This window comes from Hipposideros armiger, unplaced genomic scaffold, assembly GCF_001890085.2.
Source record: "Hipposideros armiger isolate ML-2016 unplaced genomic scaffold, ASM189008v1 scaffold_126, whole genome shotgun sequence".
NCBI classification, from domain to species: domain Eukaryota; kingdom Metazoa; phylum Chordata; class Mammalia; order Chiroptera; family Hipposideridae; genus Hipposideros; species Hipposideros armiger.
This window is the reverse complement of record NW_017731476.1, coordinates 123914-146613: the sequence shown is the minus strand read 5'-3', so window position 1 is coordinate 146613 and position 22700 is coordinate 123914. Positions and strand designations below refer to the sequence as shown.

The 22700-nt window shown below is 57.3% G+C and overlaps 2 protein-coding genes across 4 annotated transcripts; one reads left to right on the top strand and one right to left on the bottom strand.

Annotated features, from left to right (window-relative positions):
- Positions 1–74: 74 nt before the first annotated feature.
- Positions 75–3108, top strand: HIRIP3 (HIRA interacting protein 3). Its single transcript, XM_019648614.1, has 7 exons — positions 75–607; positions 685–805; positions 925–1042; positions 1269–2254; positions 2355–2526; positions 2607–2705; positions 2785–3108. The coding sequence occupies exons 1-7, from the start codon at positions 165–167 to the stop codon at positions 2943–2945; spliced, it is 2100 nt and encodes a 699-aa protein (XP_019504159.1). The 5' UTR covers positions 75–164; the 3' UTR covers positions 2946–3108.
- TAOK2 (TAO kinase 2) lies at positions 3051–22008 on the bottom strand. 3 transcript variants are annotated; one of them, XM_019648613.1, is made up of 19 exons: positions 21223–22008; positions 18143–18309; positions 17930–18001; positions 17733–17834; positions 17178–17223; positions 16949–17045; positions 16684–16797; positions 16486–16577; positions 14206–14299; positions 14024–14105; positions 12963–13130; positions 12539–12802; positions 12231–12389; positions 10429–10794; positions 10144–10347; positions 9668–9907; positions 6374–6586; positions 5276–5458; positions 3051–3879 (listed from the first exon to the last, which is right to left on the bottom strand). In XM_019648613.1, exons 2-19 carry the CDS (start codon positions 18272–18274, stop codon positions 3772–3774), a joined length of 2736 nt encoding a protein of 911 aa, XP_019504158.1. In that variant the 5' UTR covers positions 18275–18309; positions 21223–22008; the 3' UTR covers positions 3051–3771. The 3 variants fall into 3 exon arrangements, with proteins under 3 accessions (XP_019504158.1, XP_019504157.1, XP_019504156.1); XM_019648612.1 differs by lacking the exon at positions 3051–3879 and adding an exon at positions 3889–5191; XM_019648611.1 differs by lacking the exons at positions 3051–3879; positions 5276–5458; positions 6374–6586 and having other exon boundaries at positions 7779–9907.
- Positions 22009–22700: the final 692 nt, after the last annotated feature.

Sequence of the window (22700 nt, the reverse complement as noted above, 5' to 3'; positions counted from 1 at the left end):
TCCCGGCGTCCCCCGCGCCCAGACATCGTACCCCCCACTGGCTGCCCTCAGGGAATACCGGGAAAGGAACGCGGATTCGAGGGGTTACGCCGAAGGTGGTGTCGCAGCGACGCGATGAAGTCACAAAGATGGCGGACGCTGACGGGAGCTCTTAATTATTCTGAATGTGCTTAGCGTTTGGAAGCCACAAGCTTTCCCCCAGGGGATTTCTACTCTTTAGGCGAGTTTGTCCCTTCTCTCCTGTCTTTCGACAGCACCGCGGAGTCAGCGTCGCGGGTTTATTATGTTACACCCAAAAGTTGCCGGCGCCAAGTCGGTTTCAAACGAGAACTTTAAAAACGATTCGTTCTAAGAAAAGGAAGGAGCCGCGAGACCTCCTCCCTACAACTGCCGGGGAAAGCAAGTTGGATCCGCAACCGACGCCCAACGGTCCCTCCCCTGACCGCGCCGCGACACCCCGAGTGCGCAAGCTGCTGTCAAACGGGCTGACGGGAGGCCCAGAAGAAAAAAAGGCGGGAGCCACCGATCCCTGGCGTTGCAAAATGGCGCGGGAGAAGGAGATGCAGGAGTTCACCCGTAGCCTCTTCCGCGGCCGCCCGGACCTCAGGTGCACTGGAGGTTGTGTGTGGGGTTGGCAAGGGCAGGGATGGGACGGGGACTCTGCCTTGACACGTGTTTCTGCAGCACGCTCACGCACTCCATCGTGCGGCGGCGGTTTTTGGCCCACGCGGGCCGAGACCATCTAGAACCCGAGGAGAAGCAGGCGCTGAAACGGCTTGTGGAGGACGAGCTGCTGAAGATGCAGGTGTGGGCGCGAGCCTGGGCCACGGGAGGCGGGGCTTGTTACCGAGGAGTAGGGGTCGGAGAGGGGGCGAGGCGGACCTCCACCCTGACTCCCATATTGCCCTCTTGATGCACACACAGGTGGATGAAGAGGGTGCCAGGGAAGAAGGGCTACACCGTGCCAAAAAGGCAAAGAGGCCTCCCACCACCCCCTGCAGGGACCCACGAAGAAAAAGGCCCCGTTTCAACTCAGAGTCAGGTTAGTGCCTTCGGCATAGTTGATTAATTGAAAAAGTATTTATTGTGCGTGTGTCCTATCCCAAGGTATTGGATGAGGGTGTGAGGTGAGTCAGGAACCAGGAGCAGGGGACTGACAGCGGTGTGTCCTGCTCTCCTTCCCTCCACCTGTCACAGCAGGATTCTCAAATGGAGGGAGAAGGGACAGGAGGAACTTGTCCCAACCTTCTCTTCTTTCCACATTCCAGAGCTCAGCTCTGCAGCCTCCAGTCCGGACTGCTCAAGCCCCCCAGCTGAGAAGGGGATGGCAGCAGCAGGCAGTCTGAAGGAGAGCCCAAAGCGAGCCTCCAAGAAAGCCGTTGAGAGCATTGATGAGGAAGGACAGCAGAGGGACCTGACTGCAAAGACTGGATTGGAGGAGGCAATGGCAAAGAATGGGGAGGAGAAGGAGGAGGGCTCTGCTAGAGCCAGTAAGGCCTGGAAGGAAGAGAGCAGTGAGGAGGAGGAGGAGGGAAAGGGCTCCAAAGGCAGCATTAGGAGGAAACCTGTGACAAAGAACAAACAGGCCCCCGGCAGGACCTCGCCCAGTAGGGTGCAGTCCATGGAGGTGAGTGAGGGCAGCGAGGAGGAACCTGTTCAGAGGACGGGAAGGAAAGGAGCTGAAAGCCACCAGGAAAGTGAAAAGGAGAGCGAGGAGGAGGAGATGCTAGTCAAGAAGAAAGAGAGCAGAGAGGAAGAGGAGGCTTGTAAACCCAGAGCCCAGAGCAATGGAAGGGAAAAGTCAGCTTGGAAGAAGAGGAACGCTAAGCAGAAAAGCAGAGCAGCGAGACTGCAGGGAGATGGGGGGCACCAAGAGGGAGAGGAGGACACAGCAGCAGCAGGCAGTGGAGAGGACAGTGAGGGAGATGATGAGCCCTTAGGGCAGAGGAAGAGCAAGGACAGGACCCAGGGGGAAGCTGACAAAAGGCAGAGTGGAAGCAGCAAGTACCAGGAAGACAGCGGGAGGAGGCTGAAACCAACTACTAAAGGTACTGGAAAGACAGCCCAAGTGGAAAGTGAAAAGATAGGCAGTGGTGAGGCTAGTGACTCGGAGAGGGAGGTGAGTGACAGTGAGGCAGGGGGGAGTCCCCAGGGGGATAGGAAGAGCCGCTCATCCAGGAAGAGCTCCAAGAAAAGCAGGACATACAGCTCCTCCTCTTCTGCAGACAGCAGTCCAGAGCTCAGAGGCAGGAAGGTGAGGGTGAAAGTGGGCTGGGAGGCCACAGTCGTGGGCAGAGGGGGACCCTGACTGAAGCCCCGGAGGCCTGGCCTTAGTTGCTGTCATTCCTTGCCAGGCAGGGGGCTCTGATCGCTGTGGTGAAGACCACCCTGCTGTAAGAAGGCTAAAGCGCTACATTCGGGCCTGTGGCGCCCATCGCAACTACAAGAAGCTGCTGGGCCCCTGCCGCTCACGCAAGGAGTGCCTGAGCATCCTCCGGGCAGAGCTAGAAGCTCTGGGCATGAAGGGTGAGGCCGGGTGTGCCTGGGGGGCTGTAGGAGGGGGCGGTCGCCAGGGAAGGGAGGCTCATGGGCCTTTTCTGCCTCAGGTAACCCTTCTTTAGAGAAGTGTCGGACCCTGAAGCTGCAGCGTGAGGAGGCAGCTGAGGTAGCCTCCTTGGACATGTCCAACATCATCAGTGGTTCAGGTGAGGCTTCTCACACCCCTCAGGAACACGTGGGGCTTGGCCTTTCCTAGACAGTGAATGTCCCACTCTTTCCCCCCAGGTCGACCACGCAGATGCACAGCCTGGAACCCTTCAGAAGCAGCTGCCCCTGGGGAGCTGTACCGCCGGACCCTGGACTCAGAGGAAGAGTGGCCCCGCCGCCTGCCCCCCGACTGGTCACACATGCGTGGCATCATCAGCAGTGACGGCGAGAGTAACTGACTTTCCCTCGCCCCGCCGCTCCCCACTCTGCCTGTACAGAGCAGCTTCCCCCTCCAAGACTGGCACCCCCCAGGAACACAGTTGTTGGGATCCCCTACTTCTCAGTTTAAAATGTTTACAAGGGTTTGTATTTTAAGATTCAATAAAGGAGTGTTTGACTCACCTTATGGAAACAAGACTCCCACTCACTCCCCTATACTTAGGGCCAGGAACCCGAGGTGTGGCCAGTGTCCAGCTGCCCTCCCCTATCTGGTTCCCTGTAACCTCCCCCAGTTTCTCCAAAGTCCCAGCCTTCAGGCCTGCCACCCAGTCTGCCACAAGTCTGTCAGAGAAGGTGGCTCCTATCCTTCCCCAGCCTGACCCCAGGCCCCTCTGATCCACGCCCCCCACCCGCTTTTAGCTTAGCTGATAACCTAATGCTTCCTTGGGAAGAGGATCTGAATAACAATGAAGCACAAGATGAAATAAGTAGGGACAGCTAGTGTTTGCCTTCCTTCCCCCTTCTTATGGAAACAGCCACTTCATCCATGGACCCCTCTTCTTTCAGCCTTAAAGGGTGGGTCCAGGACCTACACCTGCCCAGTCAGCACCACCCCAGGCCTCTGGCTACAGTGGAGCCAATGGAGTCTCTTCAGGACTTTGGGATTCTTGCTGTTGAGGTTGTGGCAGGAGGTAAGCTTGGCGCTGCCAGGGGCCTGAGCGTTAAGTCAACTTTCTGAAAACCTTGGAAGCCAACGCATAGGTCAAAAGCAGAGGTCAAGACTGATGACTTCCTTTGACGCTGTGGATCCAGTCATGCCCAAAGCCATTAAACTCACTGCAAGTTTTAGTTCCACAGCCCAGTCAATTCTCTTGTTCGATACACGTCCACAGTATCAGCTGCCACTGACCAGTCCTTCACACACACCTTAGCCAGAAACGGGGAGTCCTGGGTCTGTTAGAATAACCAACAGTTTATTAAAAGCTTGCCATGGGGCTCTGTGCTAGCCCCGCAGCTGGGAGGGGGCGCCCGTGACTGCCCCCAGACCTGGGAGCAGCCCCTTCCAAGGCCCTTTCCTTGTTCCCCTGCCCCAGCTCTGATCTCCATTAAAAAAAAAAAAAAAAGGACAAGACGGCACAGGACGTCAGACGGCAATGGGAATGAAGAGACCCAGGCATCCTGACCCCACGACCCCCTCCTGCTCCCTTTCCTAGGAAAGCCTTCCTCCTGTTCTCCCCACCCCAGGCCCAGACTCGCTCTGCCACATCCCAGGTCCAGGAGGCCTGGGATCCCCAGTCCATGGGTCCATGGCTCCATTGCAGAGGGTAGTATAGTTCTGTGAATATAATGTATCTAGACCCACCCTTCCCCTCCCCGGGGACTAGATGAATATTTGACACACACACACACACACACACACACACACACACACACACACACACACACACACACACACACACACACGCTGTCTCCCTCCTTCCCCCAGGCTGTGATGGAGAGAGACCCTGGCACCATGGTGGGGAGGCCGGGGCTCCCGGTCAGCCTCGAGGCACCTATGCCCAAGCTGACCCCAGGCCACTGGCCAGCCCAAGAAGCTCATGAGATGAGGACGTTTGAGGGGAGCTGGAACCAACCTCCGCCCCCCCACCCGTGGGCGGGCCTAGCGCTCACAGCCCTGTGGGACTGGGCTCCACCCACCCCTGCCCCTGCCCCTGCCCCTTCATCTGCTCAGTCACCTGGCACCTCAGGAATAGAAGTGGGAGGAGCCATTGAGGATGTGGGAAGCAACACTGGTGCTGCGGCTCAAGGGCCCCGGCACTGCGGCAGCGGCTGGGCCCACAGTGTCGCTGCCACTGCCCCCAGAGGCTGCCCGCCGCAGGGGCTGGGGGCTGTTCCTTAGCAGCAGCAGGGCCCCACCACGGGGTGTCCCACTCTGGGCTGGGGGGCCCAGCCAGTTTGGGGGACCTGGGGGAGCCAGCAGAGAGGGCTGACGCCAGGCTGGGGGGGGCATGCCTGGTGGGGGAGGGCCATGGCTCCAGTGTGCCCCAGAACGGGGGACAGGACGGGAGGGCCAGGCAGGGGCAGGGGGTGGAGCAGGGTAGCCCTGGGCAGCAGCCTCAGCCGGGATGCCCCCCAGAGCCATACTGGAGAAGCCCAGCCTCATGCTCTCAGCATCAAAAGCCTCGATCTCCCTGGCCTGCCGCTCGAGCAAGCTCCGGATTCGCTCGGAGCGCCCTGTCTGCAGGGCCAGCAGCTCCTCTTCCACCTGAGCACCCAGAAGAGAGAGCAGAGTCCAGCGCGGGCGGGAGCCACGCGCGCCCCACCCCGCCCCGTAGGCAGAGCCCCTTACCCGCTGCTCCAGCAGCGCCCGCCGCAGAGCCACCCTCTGCTCCAGCTCCCGCAGTTCCCTCTCGTGCTGGCTCTCCGTGCGGATCTTGATCTTGCTCTGGTAGGCATTGAGCAGCTCCAGTTCCTGCTGCAGCTGCTGCCGAAGCGCCTGGAACTCTGCCTCTTGGGTCTCATCGAGCCGCAGCTGGGAATGGGAGGGGCGCGTTTCAGGCCGGCCCCCACAATCCTCCCTTGCCCCAGGTAGGCCTGGCCCTAAGGTTTCAAACAGCAGCCAGTCTCCACATCTATGGAAATGAAAAGTGGTCATACCCCGTGACACAGCAATTACACTTCCAGAATTGATGCCCTAGGAATACTGGCACCTGAGCCCGCAGGTGCTCACTGAGGCACTGTGACAGCAAAGTGCTGGAAGCAACCTAAACATCCACCGATAGGGACGGGTTAAATATACATGGTGCGTCCATACCAGGGAAAATTCTAGGCTGTCACAAAAACAACATCGCATACTGACGTGGAAAGATGTCCAAGAAACAGTAGGTGGGAAAAAAAAGTCAGAGAACGGTATGTAAAGCGTGATACCATGTTTTGCTTAAAAGATTGTATATAACTTTTCAAATATACAAAGGAACAAAGTCTAGTGCAATGAATTATTAACAAGTTACTTCTGAGAGGTGGGACTGAGTGAGAGAATGGCAACACGCAGGTACTTCTACTTTTCACACCATGTGTGTATTTTACGTCACCCATTTCAGTGTTACATGTGATCATTTTTACATCAGCAACCTTCAGAATCCTCCCGAGGCCTGAGGGCCACAAGCATTTTGCTTTGCTCCCTGTTCACTTAAGCTAACTCGGGCTCAAGAAAAAAATTACAGCCACTCTTTCCTTGGTGGTTCTTGATAGAGTGGGCAGGCTGGCCTTGAAAATACTTAAGAAATGTCATAAAACCATTGCGGAGTGGCTAATACTAAACTAATAGTGGGAGTACCTGAGTTTCGCAGCAGCCAAAAGCCCTATCCCTGTCCACACCCCCCCACACCCATCGCCCAACCACCCGACCGACCTCCTCCATGCCGCCTCCCTGGACCCCGGGCCTCACCGCCTGCGAGCTGAGCATCTCTGAGATGGACTGGTCATACTGCTCGGCTAGGATGGCCAGCTTGCGAGTCTGCTCTTCCTTGAGCCGCTTGAGGAGGCTCTTGTGCTGAGCTTTGGGTGTGGTCTCCAGCAAGTGTGCCCGCAGAGCCTTGTACTGCCGAGTCTGGATCTTACACGTCTCCTGGAACTGCTTCTTGATCTGCAGCTCCTTAGACTATGCAGTGGATGGACCGAGGGGAGATGGGGGCGGAGGGGAGGGGAGGGGGGGAGGAGGAGGAGGAGAAGGAGGAGGAGGAGATGGAGGAGGAGGAGGAACGACCAGGGCAGAGGGGGAGAAGAGAAAGAGGAGGAGACAGAGCAGAGACAGGGAGAGGAGGGAGAGAAACAGAAAACATGTTAGACAGAGGGGGCGGGGGGAGCTGTAATACAGACAGACACGGAGAGATGGGACTGTGTTGAGAGATATCAGGAAGATCCTCGATGGGCAAGAGAGGCAAGGAAAACAAGATAGGTTCAGAGTCGGGCGGAAAACTCGGGAAGACAGCAGGAGTTCACGGACAGGGAGCTGAGGCTCTTAGAGTACTGAGTGCGTACGAGAAGTCTGACCATGCAAAGAGGGAGACATATGACCTAGACAGAGGCATGTGAGCACAGAATGTGCAAAAGAGTGAAAAGACCGAGTCATACAACACACCCACAGAAGAGGACAACACAGCTAGACAGAGGAAGGCCTAGGTTCAGCACCTCGGGGTGGGAGGGAGAGAGGGAGAAGCACCAAGCTGAGAAATGGATAAGAAGGGTGGCCCCCTCTCGGGCCACAGAAGGGAAAGGGGTGAAGGAGGTGGCCAGAAAGGGCCTGACAAGGTCAGTAGGCCAGCAGCTGCCACCCTGATCAGACCCCCATGTTACGCACTCAGCTCCCATTCCAAGCCCACAGCCAACCCCATTTCCATGACCCCCCACATTCTCTGCCTGGACCCAGACTCACCACCCCCTACTGTGGAGCGTGTCCAGTCCCATCCCCCAGTCCTCTAGGGTAATGCCTGATGCCAGGAGAGAAATTCAGCTCCCAGAAAGAAGTGAACCGCACAGGGAAGAAGTTGGGAGATAAAGCAGGGGATGAGGACAAAAGGACCCGGAACCCAAGGACGCTCTGGAAGGAACCCATAAACAGGGCAGCTATGGGACCAGGAGGTTCTGTGGAAGTTCAGCGGGGTCCAGGCCCCCGAGCTGGTGGTGGTCATGATGGAACGAAGCTATGAAGGCAGAGAGGATGAGGCTGAGGGAAAGGGGCTGAGATAACGGAGATGGGGTGAACAGGTCATGGAACTGGGGACCAAGGGTCCAGACTGGGGGCATACCGGGGAGGCTAGGCGGCAGGACAAAGCAGACAGAGGCAGCCTGGGCCAAAGGTACAGTTCCGCTCAGATCTTTTATTTGTGTTTCTCTTTTTCTTTTTTTGGTGGGGGAAAGGGGACAGGTTGGAAGGGAGACAGGAAAACAAAATCAAAGAGAGAGAAAAAAAAACCATGACTGTTCCCACGCCCCACAGCCCCTGACCCCAGGCCCGAGTCAATGAGGGTGAGGATGAGCACACACAGCGTGAGAAGAGCAATAACTTAGGGTGAGGGGGGGTGGGCGTCAGGAGCACAGAGTGGGACTCTCGGCCACCACGTGGAGGAAGCTGCCTGCCTAGAGGTGCCCAGGGCTGGAGGTGGGGAAGCACTGAGGAAGGAAGGGTGAAGGGAGGAGAGGCCTGGAACTGGACAACCTTACTGAGTGGTGGGAGATAAAGTGCTGATGCCCTAGGTCTGGGCTGTGAAGAGCTCGCCGGTCACCTCCAGGGAGGCAGGGCCCGGGACTGGCAGGTTCGGGCTCTCCGCCCAGTTCGGGTCCCTACTGGTGGATGGCGGCAGGCAGGAGGCCCTGGCCGGCGCTGGCTGCGTGGCAGCAGCCGGGGAATACGGCTGGGCCGCTCCCCGCGAAGCAGGCCCCAGCTGGCCAGCATGTGGACGGTCCAGGGAGGCAGGCAGGAGGCCAAGCCCTGGCTGGCCTGCGCCAGTCGCCAGTTCCAACCCTTGCACAGGGCCCAAAGTCTCGCCACCAGGGCGAGCGGGTGTAGGGCAGCACGGGAATTAACCCGCCGAGGCCCAGGCACAGGCAGACGGCTGCGGAAGCCATCCTTGTTGGTCTTGGGGTAGAGCGCAAACAGACCCCGGTCCCCCACAGCCCCACAGCCCTGCAGGGCCCGAAAGGCCAAGGGTGACAGGCGCAGCAGAGCCCGCAGCCAAAGCCGAGAGATGCCCCGGCGCATGCGAGGGCCCTGCTGCCGCATCCACTTGCCCCCAGCAGCCACAGCTGCCAGAGGGAGAACCAGGCCTGGCCAGGCTAGCAGCCAGGCGGCCCCAAGGCCCAGGGGGACACCTATAAGGCCTCGGCGCCAGCTCAGACCCAGGACAGACCCCAGGGCCGTGCCCTGGGCAAGGAGCAGGAACAGGCTGGGGGGCAGGTGCAGAGCTGTACAAAGAAGTAGGTAGGAGGCCCCCAGGCCCACCAGCCCCACCTCGAGGGCCAGCAGCGAGGCCTGCAGGCCCCCCCCACCCTGGGCCGCCAGCAGGGGGAGCAGCAGCAGAAGCAGCAGGGGCAGGAGGCCAGAGGATGACCCCACCGCAAAGGAGAGGCCGGCCAGGAGGCCATGGGACAGGAGTCCAGGGAACAGGCTAGTGGGACCAGGCCTCGGATGTGTCGGAGGGGGTTCAGGGGGGATATCTGGTGAGGGACAGCCGTCTCCAGGATCCCGTGGGGTCCTAATCGGAGAGCCCTCGTCTTCCTCCTCCTCCTCCTCAGGGACTGGGGTCAGAGCTGGGCCCTGGACCCAGCCAAGCTCAAACTCCTCATCCAGGAGGCATCCATCCTCCTTCCCCCACAATCGCCATGCCCCAACCTCCTCCTGGCCCACAATGCTCCTCTCCTCAGGTGCTGGCGAGGGGGCTCTGAGCTCCCCAATCTCCTCCTCAGGAAGACCCCAAACTTCCTCATCAACCAAACGCCTATGTTTCTGTGGGCTGGGAATAGGGGTTCCTGCTTGTTCCCCCAGGATTCTCTGCTCCTCGGGTTCCGAGGTGGCCCCTTCCTGTCCCAGAATCCTCCTCTCTGGAACTGCTTCCTCCACCTCTCTCAGAATTCTTTGGTCCAGGACTGCCTCCTGGCCAGGTGAGCAGGGCTGCTCTTCTCTAGGGGTGAGAGCCCCGGGATCGGGGAGCGAGAGGCTGGGGGGACGCTGGCCTGCACGTACTTTGAGGCTCTTGGGCTGCTGGCGAACCTGGGCCGCGTGCTTCTGCCGCAACTCTTGCTCCCGCCGCTTGTTGTACTCCAGCTGGTTGCCCAGCTCCGTCTGATGCTGCAGGCGGGTGAGCTCTGCCCGCGTGCGCTGCACGGCCTGCAGCTGCCGCAGCTCCAGCTCCCGCGTGGCCTCGTGCTGCCGTAGCAGCAGCGCACACTCCAAGTCCTTCTGTGTCTGCTTCTTGTTCAAGTCCTGAGGCACAGGAGGCAAGACCAGGAGCCAGGTCAGGAAGTCCTGGTGTCAGGACGCAGGAGCCCTAGGACCCCTTGGCAGGAGGAGGCGAGGGAACTCAAGCAGGGTCCAAGGGACACGAGAAGCAAACGGGGTGTCCAGGGGGCTGAGCCCCACCAGGAAGGAGGGCGTGCAGGGGGGAAGCGCCGCCATGAGGGGTGGGAAGGGCAGGTATTGCGGGGCGGAGGGCGGCCGACCTCTCGCAGCAGGTCCTGGTCCAGGCTGTGCCGAGCCAGCAGCATCTTGCGCTTGTACTGGCGACACTGCAGCTCAAAGTACTGGCGCTGGCGCCGCAGCAGCCCCGCCTCCTCCTCCGCCTGACACTGCTGCAGCTGCTCCTTCTGCCGCAGGAGCCACTCGGCCTTCTCCCGCTTGGGTGTGCTGGGGTTCTCCTGGAGCTCCTGGGTGATTGCAGGTGACAGCAGGGCCGTCAGGGCCAGCCTCGCAGCCCCCCCAGCCCCCCACTACAGCCGCCTGCCCACCTCCTTTAGCTGCTCCTTGCGCAGTTTGTAGGTTCGCTTCTGGGCCTCCAGCAGGGCAGCCAGCTCCTTCTTCTGCTGCCCGAGAATATGTTGCTGGAACTTACGCTCCTCGGACTGAGCAGCCCGCGCCTCCTTCTCGCCGATGGCCTGGTGCCGCCGTGCCAGCTTCTCCGCCTCGGCACCAAAGCCGCCCCGCTGGGCCTCCAGCTCCCGCTGCAGCCGAGCGCTGTGTTCCTCTCGCTCGCCACGCAGCCGCGACTCCAGGGCCAGTAGCTGCTTCTGGTGCTGCCGCCGCATCCGCTTGTAGCCACTGAGCTGCTCCCGCAGCGCCGAGTCCTGTGCGTGCTCCTGGATCTGGCGGCTAACCTGGGCGGACAGAGGGCGAGTGACAAGGGGACTCAGCTCGGGCCCCACCTTGTTAACACACAGTCTCCACGCTCCGTGGACGAAGAGCACGGGCTTGAGACTTGGGGGTTCAATCCTCATTGGTAACCTCTTGGGGCCTGCCACCTCAACGGGGTAGTGGGGACGTAATCTACATCACAGGCTGATGTGCCTGAGGGAGATAGAAAAGGTGCCGAGCATGGGGCCTGGCATACAAGTAGAGAAAGTTCAGATCAGTTCCAAAGAGGAGCGGAATCAGACAGGCCTGGGCCCGACCCCAGCTCTGCCCCTTACTGAGCACGTGACTGTAAGCAAGTTAAGGTCGCTAAGCCTTACTTCCCTCAACTGTTAAATGGGGCAATAATCCTACCTCATAGGGGGCTGTGGGGATTAAGTCTGATACATACACACATAATAGGGTCTAGAACACTCTGAACTAGTAAGTGTGAGCTTTCTGCCCCTCAGCAAACACTGAAGACCCCTTACAGCTGGATGCAGAGCTGGGATCAGGGCCACGAGATGCTGGAATGACAAGAACACTGGGCCTGGATGGCCTCATCTGGGGTTTGAGCTCAGGCCCCACTGTCAATGGCTACGTCAGTGGGCAACAAATTGTCTGGGGGGCCAGTCCCCTGGAAGTCACAGACCTATCTGCACAGTACCACAAAGCACCCCAGCATCACAGGATCTGAAGAGCTGTCTGACAGAACAACCAGCCCCAAGCTGACACCATAAGGACAGATGAGGCCCATCGGTAGGCTCTAAGGAGACTGTCGGTGCTGACAGCCAAGTAGGAACATAAACTAACGGTTTATTACTAGTATGGATGAAAAGCTGTTTTATGGAAAGTCTACCCACCTTTTCCTGTCAACTGAGAAAAACACTGCTATGGCTTCATTTTAAAGAAGGGTTGAGGTCTTGGTACAGCATCTGAGAACCACCTAAGGTGCCTGGGCAAGAGCTGCGTCTGAGTCCCAGATTCATCTCAGAGCAGGTCATCCCCTCAGGGGCTGGAAGGAGTACGTGCAGGCGTGTGTGTGGGCCTGAGAGGATGGGGTGGGGATGGGGGGGACACCTGACCACCACGTCTGCCCTCCAGGAGCACAGGACCCGGCACACCTGTCAGGTACTGTCCAGGAGCGCCACACCACGCCCACGGGGAGCACCGAGCAGGTGCTACGTAAGCCCAGCCACGAAAATGGAGTATGTGTGCCAGGCTAGGAACACCCGTTTTGGGCAATGTGACCAAAACAGACTGCTGGGAGGAGGGAAGAGGGAGGGTCGAAGTGAGGAGGTGAGAGACAGAGACTGGCAGTGAGGGTGGGACCAGGACTCACTCGTGTGCCACGAGGAGAAAACCACTCTGGACATAGAAAGAGAGCTGGAGGCCCCAGGCCCAGGACGCTGGCGGCACTTACCAGGGATGCGGTGCGAATGGTGGCAAAGTGGTCCCGGTTGCGGCAGTAAGCCCGGCGTCGGGCTGAAGAAGTGGGGGCAGGGGCCGGGGCTGCGGGCAGCTGGAGGTGGCCCGTGGTCAGCTCCGGCTGGTAGGGATCATCATACAGGTTATCAGAGCCCTAGAGCAGGGAAGGTGGAAAGAATGCCCCAGGCTCAGAGGCCACTGGGTCCCAAGGGAGTCCCCTGGAGACCCGAGGGAGCAGGAGGGCCCCAATGGTTCCTGCCGAGAAGGAAGGCTAGCCAGGACTCCCCCAGGCGAGCTGCGTACCGGCAGCCGGTGGATGATGGAGCTGTGTGAGGTGACTGTGTGCTCCCCTTCCTGCATCATGGCCATCTCCCGGGCTTCAGGGCCTTCCTCCTCCTCTTCTTCCTCCTCCTCTTCCTCCTCCTCCTCCTCTTCGTTGTCTGAGGCATCTGCTAGGCTGTTGACTGAGCTGCTCTGGCTTGAGGCGCTGATGGACATGCTGGGCACGGAGTGGCTGCTCTCCAGACTGGTCAGCGTCCCAGCGCGGTGCATGTAGGGCTCCACCTCCTGTGGACAGGGCACAGGTGTTGGGCAGAGGAGGGGAGGGCAGGGGTGTGGATGTGGAGGGAGCACAGGAGGCAGGGGTGTGAGAAGGGCTGGAGAGGCCCGAGCATGGCCAGAAGGCAGGCATGGCTGCTGGTGAGGAAGGGGCAGGGCCAGAGGTCACCTCCTCCTCCTCTGGGGCCTCAGCACCAGGGCCGTTGGGTGCCTCCTGGAACAGGATCTTCTTCATCTTGCGGTACTGCAGGTTGTCCAGCTCCCGCACGGCGTCCTTGGTCCTCTGAATCAGGTCCATGATGACTGTGGGTGGCCGCTCCCGGAGCACAAAGCGGTGCTGGGAGAAGGGAATGCTGAGACCCCTGCCCATCGGTGCCCAAGCACCTCTGCTCCTTGGTGCCCTCGGGCCCTGGCATTCCTTCTGGCCTGAGGCGCTCCCCCGGGGCCCGTGCCCACTGCCAGCTGATGCTGGCATTGTCCCGACCCCTCCTGCCACATCATGTTCACCACCCATCTCTACTGCCCAGCCCTTGTTCCTGCAGGCGTGGCTGACAGGCAAGAGCAGTCAGCGACCTGGATGCTAGTCCAGGCTCTCCATCAAAGTGCTACGTGCCCCTGGACATGTCACCAGCCCTCTCTGGGCCACATGAGGGATCCCACAATAAAACAGGCAGGTCCACTGAGCAACAGCGGTTCGATTCCCGAGCTGAGCTGCGGCTGAGCTGCCAACAGGTGGCAGGATGGCTCAGCTAAAAAAAACAAAACAAAATAAAACAGGCAGTCCAACTAGACAACCTACATCAGGTCCCAATGAGGGCTCCTTCGGCCCCCATGGATCTGTGAAGGAAATGGAGGCTCCTCCACTTCTGATAACTCAAAAACGCTTACGGGAAGTCATACATTTAGCCACAACAAGGCTACACAGGCTTTCGGCTTGAATTACACCATGTCAGTGTGGTAACCTGGTTATCACACGCTGATCAGAAGCTCTGCTGGCAATTATATACATCTTTGACAAATAAAAGATGGGGAAACAAATTATTAATAAATAAAGGCAGGCTGGTTGACAAAATCTTGCAAAATACAGGGTCCCTGGGGCACTGGGATGAGGGTAGGAATCCACACATGAAGTTCTTGGTGAAGGAGGACTGGGGATCGCTAATTTCATGGAGAGGTTTCTTGCGGCTCCAACAAGCTCCCTAGGAGGATGCCAGGCCAGTGAGCCCTCACCTTCAGAAGAACCTCTGAGGTTGGTCTGTCTTGAGGGATTTTCTGCAGACAGGAGTCAACAAAGTTCCGGAAGTACTCAGACCTGGAAGCCACAGGGTCAGGAAGGGTGCGAGGGCCTGAGCTGGGCAGCCGCAGTTGCAGCCTGTGGCCGAAACCCGGAGCCCAGGAACCCCAGTCCTTACCAGTGTCCCGACTGGAGCACAGGGGACTCGTTCTGTGCAATGTGGTATAAGGCACTCATTGCATTCATGTTGAACAGCGGTGGTTTCCGTTCCGCTACAGAGAAAGGACAGGGAGAGAGTGAGACATGGCAGGTGAGGGGAGGAGGGCGGAATGGGAATCGGAAGACCTGGGTTCGCATTCCAGCTCCCGGACCTCCCTGCTACATGATCTTGAGTAACTGACATAATCGCGATGTGTTCCTCTGTAAAACGCAGAGGAACTGCATTTTAGATATTTCCCCGTGCACAGTGGTATAGGGAGCAAAGAAAATAAAATATATGCAAAAGCACCAAAGAAGGCAGAAGGAAGCAGTTATCAGCCCAACAAATATTTATTAGGTGCAAAAAAAATAAAATATATGCAAAAGCACCAAAGAAGGCAGGAAGCAGTTATCAGACCAACTAATATTTATTAGGTGTCAAATGAGAGCAAAAACCTTGCTAAATGTTACAAGGAAGATAGAAAAAGAAGAAGCAAGCCCTGTCTTCAAGGAACTTCTAGTCTAACAGGAAAGATTAAATAGGACACTATTTAATTAAAAAGTTCAAATTGTTAGCCGGCACAAGAGGAAGATGGCTGGGAAGCTGGGTGTGTGTGGCCTTTACGCTGGTACGTTTGTAGGGAACTCAGGGAAGGTGTTTGGAAAAAGGGATATTGGAGCAGAGCCTCAGATTAGAAGCTGCAAGCTAGGGACCCCTGTGGCCCAGGTAAACGTTTTGTGTTGTTTATGTTTTGGCCTCAACAGTGATTTTTAAATTAAATTCCAGCATAACCATTAAATAATACTCATCTAAATCTCCAGTTTCTCTTATAAAATGAGATCTGGTGAGCCGGAGCCTCCTTCCTGTGGGACAATGGGCCAGTCTGCTCCATACTGATCTCTGATCCTGACCATGGGTTGCAGTTTATGATCAGGAATGAGGGATTTTTTTTTTTTAGCCGAGCCATCCTGCCACCTGTTGGCAGCTCAGCAGCAGCTCAGCTCAGGCCAGGAATCGAACCACTGCTGCTCAGAGCTCGCACTCTTGAGCAAGCTCTTAACCAACTGAGCCACTCGGCCGGCCCCGGGACTTTTCTTTTTTTATAGTAGAAAACTATTCCCTTTCTCCATGTGTCTACCAAAAACAAGGAATACAATGGACAGCTATGGATTTTTCTCATGCCTGGCCTGCTTCACACATGTGCATCACCTGTCTGGCTGTTCCCTAAATGGTAAATGGAGACACGCAGAGATGGAGGAAAATGGCGTGTCTGACCTTCTGCCCTCGGCAGAGGACACAATACAAACCAAGGCAAGAAAGTGGGAAAGTTCACGGCCCACTCAGGGTGGAGCTCACCAAGGGGCCAGCCAGCCTTCAGGTGTACAGAAAGGTGGAGATGGCTTCAGTCTCGAAGGGCAGTGGGGAGCCACGGATGGCTCTGGGGAGGGGGTGGAACCACAGCACAGAGTTAGGGTGGGTCTCTGTGATGAAGAGCGACTATATCAAGAGACTGGTGGGAGGAATGACCACTGCAGGAAGATTTGGTAAGAGAAACCAGCAGCGCCTCCTTCTTGGACAACTGTTCTGTGCCTGGCACTGTGTCAGAGGCCCTAAGACATCATTTCACTAAACAGTTGGTTCAGTAGAGCAGGCTGCAAAGGTGAGAGCCTTGACATGGCTTGCAGGCCTCATGAACTCACTCGAGCCTGACTCTCTGGCCTTATCACTCTCTGCTCTTTACATTGCTGCCATATTCCAAATAACTGAAGCTCGGCTTGGCTCCCTGTGCCTGCTCTTACCTGTCTGGAATGCTCTTCCCTACAGCCTTCAAACAGCCAACTCTTCCTTGTCTCGTGCTTCTGTTGACATCGTCTCCAGCCTCTGAACTAGGCCTTGTGTTAGGGTTGTACTATTCCTTTAACTCCCTCATTCAGCTTTTAGCATATTGAAGAAAACAGGCCTGTTTGCCCAACTTGAATCTGAGTTCCACAAGGGCAGGCACCTCTTTCATGGCTGTACCCTCAGAAACTACCAGGGCAGCGCATGGTCCACAGCGGGCACTCAGAAAAGGTTTAGAACTAGAGTACTGGGCAGGAGAGACGAGGGCTATGAAGTCTTAGCTCTAAGAACTGGCGGGTTTGACAGCTGCCTGTATTGGAGATCAAGGGTAGAGTCAAAATGGGTAAGAGCTCCGAGACCTCGAAGGATGGTATGGGGACAGTGGAGAGAATGATGAGGGAGCCGGGAGGGTATTCTTACCCAGCTCGATGCAGGTTATCCCCAGGGACCAGACATCCACCTTGCCATCGTACTGTCCCTCGTCCATTGCCAGGATCACCTCCGGAGCCATCCTGGGAGAATGGTTGGGAGAAAGAGGCTAGCCACCCACCCAGACCCTGCCAATTCCTACTCCCAATATCCTGCGGCCTCGCTGCACTCACTGCCATGCCCACTCACCAGTACGGGGTGCCCACAAAGGAGTTAGCAGGTGCCATAATGGATGCGGAGCCAAAGTCCCCCAGCTTCACCAGGCCTGGCTCTGACAGCAAGATGTTTCCAGCCTTCACATCCCTGCCAGAAGCAAAGCACAGGGATGAGACGCGCATCTCAGGAAGGCTGGGCAGGGTCTTTGGCACCAAGTCTCCAAGAAGGCGGTGGCTCAGCTGAACAAGGAGCAGTACAGAGAGTGCCCCTCCCCCACCACCATCAGTGCTACTTGTACCTGTGGATCATGTTGTGCGAGTGCAGGTAAGCCAGTCCCTGAAGGGCCCCGTGGGTCACGGCCGCGATCTCCACCTCCTGGAGGGGTTTTTTGTGCACTAGGGAGGAAGAGAAAAATATTAAACTGAGGGAGCTTAAGAGTGGGGCTGGAACAAGCTCCCCTTAACCCTCCCCTGCTGCTTCTCTGTTCTTTTCCCTTCTCTCACTTGTCGGACAAGAGTTATACTTACCTTCTAGAAGGTCAGAAGCTGAGCCCAGGCAATACTCCATCACCAGCTAAGGAAGGGTCAAGGGTCAGAGATCAGCAGAACTGGCCACCCCCACCCATATCCCTTGGGCAGAGATCCAAAACAGACAGCTTCCTTGCTCTAGCTTCCACTCAGTCCATGCCTCCAGGGTAATGACAGGGAGGCAGAACAACTGAGAAAACGAGGGGGTGGTGGGAGAGTCCCTAGATTCAGGGCTTCCCCTAGGAAGAGCCCAAGATAGCACCGCCACTGACATCTGAATCCTTTCAGAGCCCCATTCAGTCTCCCTCTCCTCCAGCCGCGTGCCCCTTTCCAACTGCTGACAGTCTGTGTCACTCTTCACAGCAGCCTCTCCTCTGGATGGACACTGCTGCTCTGCCCATGGCTTTGTCTGAGAACTAAGGCATCAGGGAGAGGCTTCCTCTTTCCTGAGATCACCCAGCACACTGTGCCCAGGGCACACCCCGGAGACCAAACTAGGAGAAGGATGGGCCTGAGCAGGGGCAGAGCTTGGGCCACAGGTGGGGGGTAGCTTACCCAGGCCGTGTGCTCTCTCAGGTAACAGCCCCGGTACTGAATGGTATTGGGGTGCCGAAGCTTCTGCAGGAACCGAACCTCCTTGATGATGTCCTGCCACTTCTGGGGGGCGGTCAGGGGGGGAGAGGCTGACTCAGCCAGCATCTTGAGACTGCGGTCTCCTGCCCCCCAGCCTGGTCTTGTCAAGCCTGACCCACCTCGTTTGACTGCTTTCCACTGTAGGACATCTTCTTGATGGCCACCACCTCACTATTGCGGACATCCCGGGCCTAGAGGACCAGAGCAGAGGGTGGGGAAGATCCTCAGTGAGAACTGGACAGGTGGCACAGTAGGAGAGGGATGTCTGGAGGTCCAAAGGGGGGAAGAACATAGTCCCCAACCCTACCCCACCCTCCCAAGCCCCAACTCACAAAGTACACAGCACCAAAGCTGCCATGGCCAATTTCCCGGAGGTCAGAGAAGAGTTTTTCGGGGTCATCCTTGAAAAAAAGCTCAGCCACATCGGGGTCCTTCAGGCTCCCGGCCCGGCCCCCAGCTGGCATGGTGGCCCCTGAGGGCCCTGAGAGTGGGGCCCGACCTGGAGAATGGAGACGGGACCCTTAGAGCAAGGATGGGCCCCGCAAAGAGAGGAAGAGGCCCCTCAAGTTTCTGCCTTCTCCTCCCCTCCTTCCCTGGTGAGGGGGAGGCACTGCTGAGGAAGGGCAGGGGGAGATTAGGAACAACATCAAAGTTTCCAAAAAAATGAAGTTGCCCTGGCAACCAGAGCACTGCCGGCAGAGTCCCTGGAGTCCCTAAAACTGCTGGGAAGGCTGGGAGTAAGCATCCTCACCACCACCCTCAGCCCCCAACAAGTTCCACTTCCCTACACCACCTGCGTCTCCCCTCAAGAGAAAAAGATTCTGCCTCCAGCCGGAACCCCAGGTCCCCAAATGTCCTGTCCCACAAGTCCCATACCCTAAACATTTTCAGGCATCTTCCTGCCCCCTTGGCGTTGAGGCCCCCTCCTCCCTCAGCCTCTCACACTCTGGAAGAGGGCAGGAAATGGCCAGGCCGGAGGCAGTGGAAATCCGGCCATTGTTAGAAGTGGGTACTGGCCCAGAGGGACCAGAAGGCTTGCTCTCAAAAAGAGCTAGGGACACGGTGGCAGGGGGGAGACCTAGAATGGAAAGAACAGGGATAGAAATGGCACCTGGCTTTGGGGGACTTGCTGCGAGCAGGCCTTCATGTCCAACTGCACATGCATTACACACAGGTACAAGAAGTTTGCCGTGGACAAGTCACATTTGTTGAGCTTGTCGAGCAAGCACTTTCCATGCGTTCTCTCTCATTCAGTCCTCACAGAACCTCAGGAGGTTACTCCTATTACCCTCGTGTTGCAGATGAGGAAACAGGCTCAGAGGAGTTAAATGATTTGCCCAGAGCTGGCCCTCTACCCCCTGTGCTTTCAGTGCAGCGAGCAGGGCAGCATCCCCATCACCATTTCACAGACGAGGTCACTGGGGCAGAGAAAGGGAAGAGGAATTCTCCAAGGTCAGAGAACAGGACCTTTTCCTCGCAGTCAGGCCTGTGTGCTCATTCCTCTCTCATCAGCTCAGCACCAGCTCAGTCCCCTCCTGTGGGAAGCCTCCCCTGACCAAGCCAGTGCTGGGGAGAGCTCCTTGGAGCACCCGGCTGAACACCCTGAGAAAGCTCCTGCAGTACAGCAGAGCCAAGACCCCAAGGGGATTCCAGGCCAGGCTCCTGACTAAGCACTTGTTGGAATTCAGGCACAAAGGAACCTTCAACAGAGCTGGCCTCCCAGGGCAGAGTTCTAGCTCCTTAAAAGCGCCCAACAATTTAGCATGTAATTATATTCTGTGGTACATTGTTTCCTATTGTGTTGTTAATTTTGTCTCCTCAGCCCAACTGGAAGTGGGAGGCTGAGGAGCAGGCCCGGGGGCCCCCAGAGTGCAGAGGACTCAGAATAGCCTGGGAGGGTGACTGCCCTCAGCAGCTCCCAGGCTGCTCAGAGCAGGCCCGTCTCCATTCCCCTGCCAAGCACCCCTCACCCTCACCACATACCCACACACAAAAGCAGGTGCTCACAACTGCAAAAGGAATCTTCTTGACCTCTTTACCAGCACACAGTCAAGAATGTCAACCCAGGACCCCAGGTCACATGGGGGAGATACCAGCACATCACATGGGGCCTCTTCCTCAAATAAGCACGACCATTTGAATAATTACCAAGGTCTGCCCTAAATCATAACCCCCTTCTAAAATGGGCAATGTTATCTCCATTCTGCAGGTGAGGAAACCCAAGTGCGTCTGTCCCTAAGCCACACTGCCAGTGGCACCTCTCATCAGCAACGTACAGCAACAGGGCTTTGAGCAAGTTCCCTGGTCTTCTCCTCAGTGAAATGGGTAACAGCACAGGGCTGCTGTGAGATTTTTCAGGAGAGCCCATGCTTAGGAGCCCTATGCAGACACTCAGCATATGGATCTTTCCTTCTCTGCCTCCAGGGTCACAACAAGGCTTTAATACTTTGGGGATCACCATACCCCAACAGCTTGGCTTTAACTGTGAAAAGACACCACTGTGGCTATCATCTGTCACAAGAGAGAGCCCTCTCAGGAACCCAGGCCAAAGGCTGGGACTACAGGAAAGATGAAGGTCACAAAGGAGAGAAAAATCCATGAGGCAGAAGAGAAGGCAGGAGCCAGAGCCTCCCATCAGGTAAAGCCGGAGTACAGCCCTCCTAAAAAGGAAGCTCTCCTTCCACCCACGCTTAAACCTCACTCCAACTCAAATGCTGATTTTGTCACTGACCTTGGGCAACCTCTCTGGGCCTCAATCTTCTCAACTGTAAAATGGGAAGATAGCAATAAAAGAGCCCCACCACCACCACCACCACCACAGGATGAATGGATGTAAAGCACTTTGTAAATGACAGATCATTTGACAAATGTAAGATTATTTATATCATCACAGCAAGAGGTTGGAAGGTATTTATATGGCTGGGAGAAAATACTGCCAGGCACCCCCAAACACAAATGCACACGCACATTTCCTTGAAAGGGCAGGAAACCCAACCAGACCATGCCTAAAAAATATGAGCTGACCCACGGTGGGGATCAGAGGCACGGGAAATCAACACCCCAGAGCAATCAGTAAAAGGATTATCATCATAGAGAAGAGGTGGCTGTGAGGGGCAAAGTGGACACGGGGGAGATCAGAAAGGTGCAAACCATTAGGTTTGCTCCAGCACCTAGGGCGTGACCCCCGGTTACATCAGAGACCCTGTCACCTGAGGTCCCTCCTCAACTAGACGTAATGAAGGGAAGAGAAAGAGGAAGAGGGTGGTGGCAGAAGCGAAGGCGAGCCAGAGGCTGACCACTGGCCCAGCTGGGCTTCCCCACCCTGAAGAGAGGGTCCAGCTAATAAGAGAGGAGCACCCCTTCTTCTCAATTCTAGACACACGGATCCGCGCCCCTGCACCCCATGTCTCACCTGGTAGGAGTCACTATGGTGCCCCCAGCGCTTCCGACGCCTCCTGGGGTCCTCCAGCGGCTCTGCCAAGCAAGCAGAGGGGCAAGGAGACCTTCCCCCTTGCCACCTCTTCCTCGGCTTTTGCCCTTCCTCAGGGGCGGGCCCGGGAAGCCTCCCCTGGAGGGGAGGGGGTGACAACCTGATCTGACCTCGCGGTCCAGTCCTCCTCCTCCTCGAGGGCGACAGTTGCTGAACCCCGGGTTTCTGATTGTGGGGTCTGAACCCCAGATATCTGAACGGGGGGGAGGCTGCCTTTGATATCTGAACGCGTGGGGGAATGAATCCCAGATACTGGTGCACGCAGGGGCCTGAACCCCAGATATTTGAAATCCTGTAAAACAGAGCCCCAGTTTTAGAGAGGCTGGGACCCGAGTCCCGGATATCTGCAATCTGTGGGGCTGATAGCCGGGTATTTGAGAAACGACGGGTCAAGCCCGGAAATTCGGCACCGAAGGGCCTGAACCCCAGGTCTTCGGCCACCGACAGGGGGCCCACCCCTAGGACGTCCGGCCAAACGGCCCCTCTCACGTCAGGGTTCGAGGGTGACAGCCCCCACGCCCGCCCCGGCCTCCTCCCTTTCCCCTTCTCTCTCTCGAGGGAAGCTGAAAGACTGCAGTTGAGGGCGGTCCCGGCGCCCTCTCGCCCTCTCGCCCTCTCGCCCTCTCCTCTTCTCAGGCTCAGCCTCTCCGCACCACAACCCAGGTCTCGTCCCGGTCTCCCTCTCCCTCTTCCTCCCAATTCCAAGATGGAGACCGGACGGGAGCGCGCAGGCGCGGTAGGAATGCCGGGCCAAAGGGGGCGTGGCCCGCAGGAACAGCCCCGCCCCTCTCTCCTTACTGCCTTGGCCAGCGAGACCGGCAGCCACCGAGCCAGAGTGCGCGCGCGCCCCGCCACGCGGACCCTGGGTGGGAGGAGAAGGGGCGAAGGACAAGGGCTTGGAGGCGGTGGAGCCCAGCGTACTGTCCAACTGGCGGTTGAGAAGGCTGCGGCGCATGCGCTCGCCCCGCCTTAGCAGTGAGCCGGCACTTGTTGCTAGGGGAAGCTTTGAGGGGGCGCTGTTGGAAGGAAAGCAGCTGAGATCTGCGCTTGCGTACAGGGTAGAGGTTGGGAGGGGTAGGGGAAGGCTGATGCTGGGCGCAGAAAAGGCGGGAAAATGGATTGCTGTGGTTAGTAACCAGACAGCCTGGACGTGGGCTCCCAAGTTCGAGGAATCTTTGCTGGGTGAGCTCGATCTGTCAAATCCCTTCAGCAAATTGAGGTCTTCTACAGTTGCGTGACCTGCCTAACGTCATACTGCATTGTGTCAAAGCGCTGCCATCACCATACCTATCTGATTCTCTCTGCTAGCTGAAATTATTGATTGTATTTTATAAAAGAAAACAAGACATAAAGTGGCAGAGCTGGGATTCAAACCAGGGGTGTTCCAAAGCCAAGGTACA

Coding starts and splice junctions, on each gene's coding strand:
- HIRIP3 (XM_019648614.1), top strand. CDS start 165: ATGTGCTTAGCGTTTGGAAGCCACAAGCTTTCCCCCAGGGGATTTCTA. Junction 806..924: donor ACGAGCTGCTGAAGATGCAG/GTGTGGGCGCGA, acceptor ATGCACACACAG/GTGGATGAAGAGGGTGCCAG. Junction 1,043..1,268: donor CCGTTTCAACTCAGAGTCAG/GTTAGTGCCTTC, acceptor TCCACATTCCAG/AGCTCAGCTCTGCAGCCTCC.
- TAOK2 (XM_019648611.1), bottom strand. CDS start 18,274: ATGCCAGCTGGGGGCCGGGCCGGGAGCCTGAAGGACCCCGATGTGGCT. Junction 17,046..17,177: donor AGCTTCTGACCTTCTAGAAG/GTAAGTATAACT, acceptor CTTCCTCCCTAG/TGCACAAAAAACCCCTCCAG. Junction 16,798..16,948: donor TCGCACAACATGATCCACAG/GTACAAGTAGCA, acceptor TGCTTCTGGCAG/GGATGTGAAGGCTGGAAACA.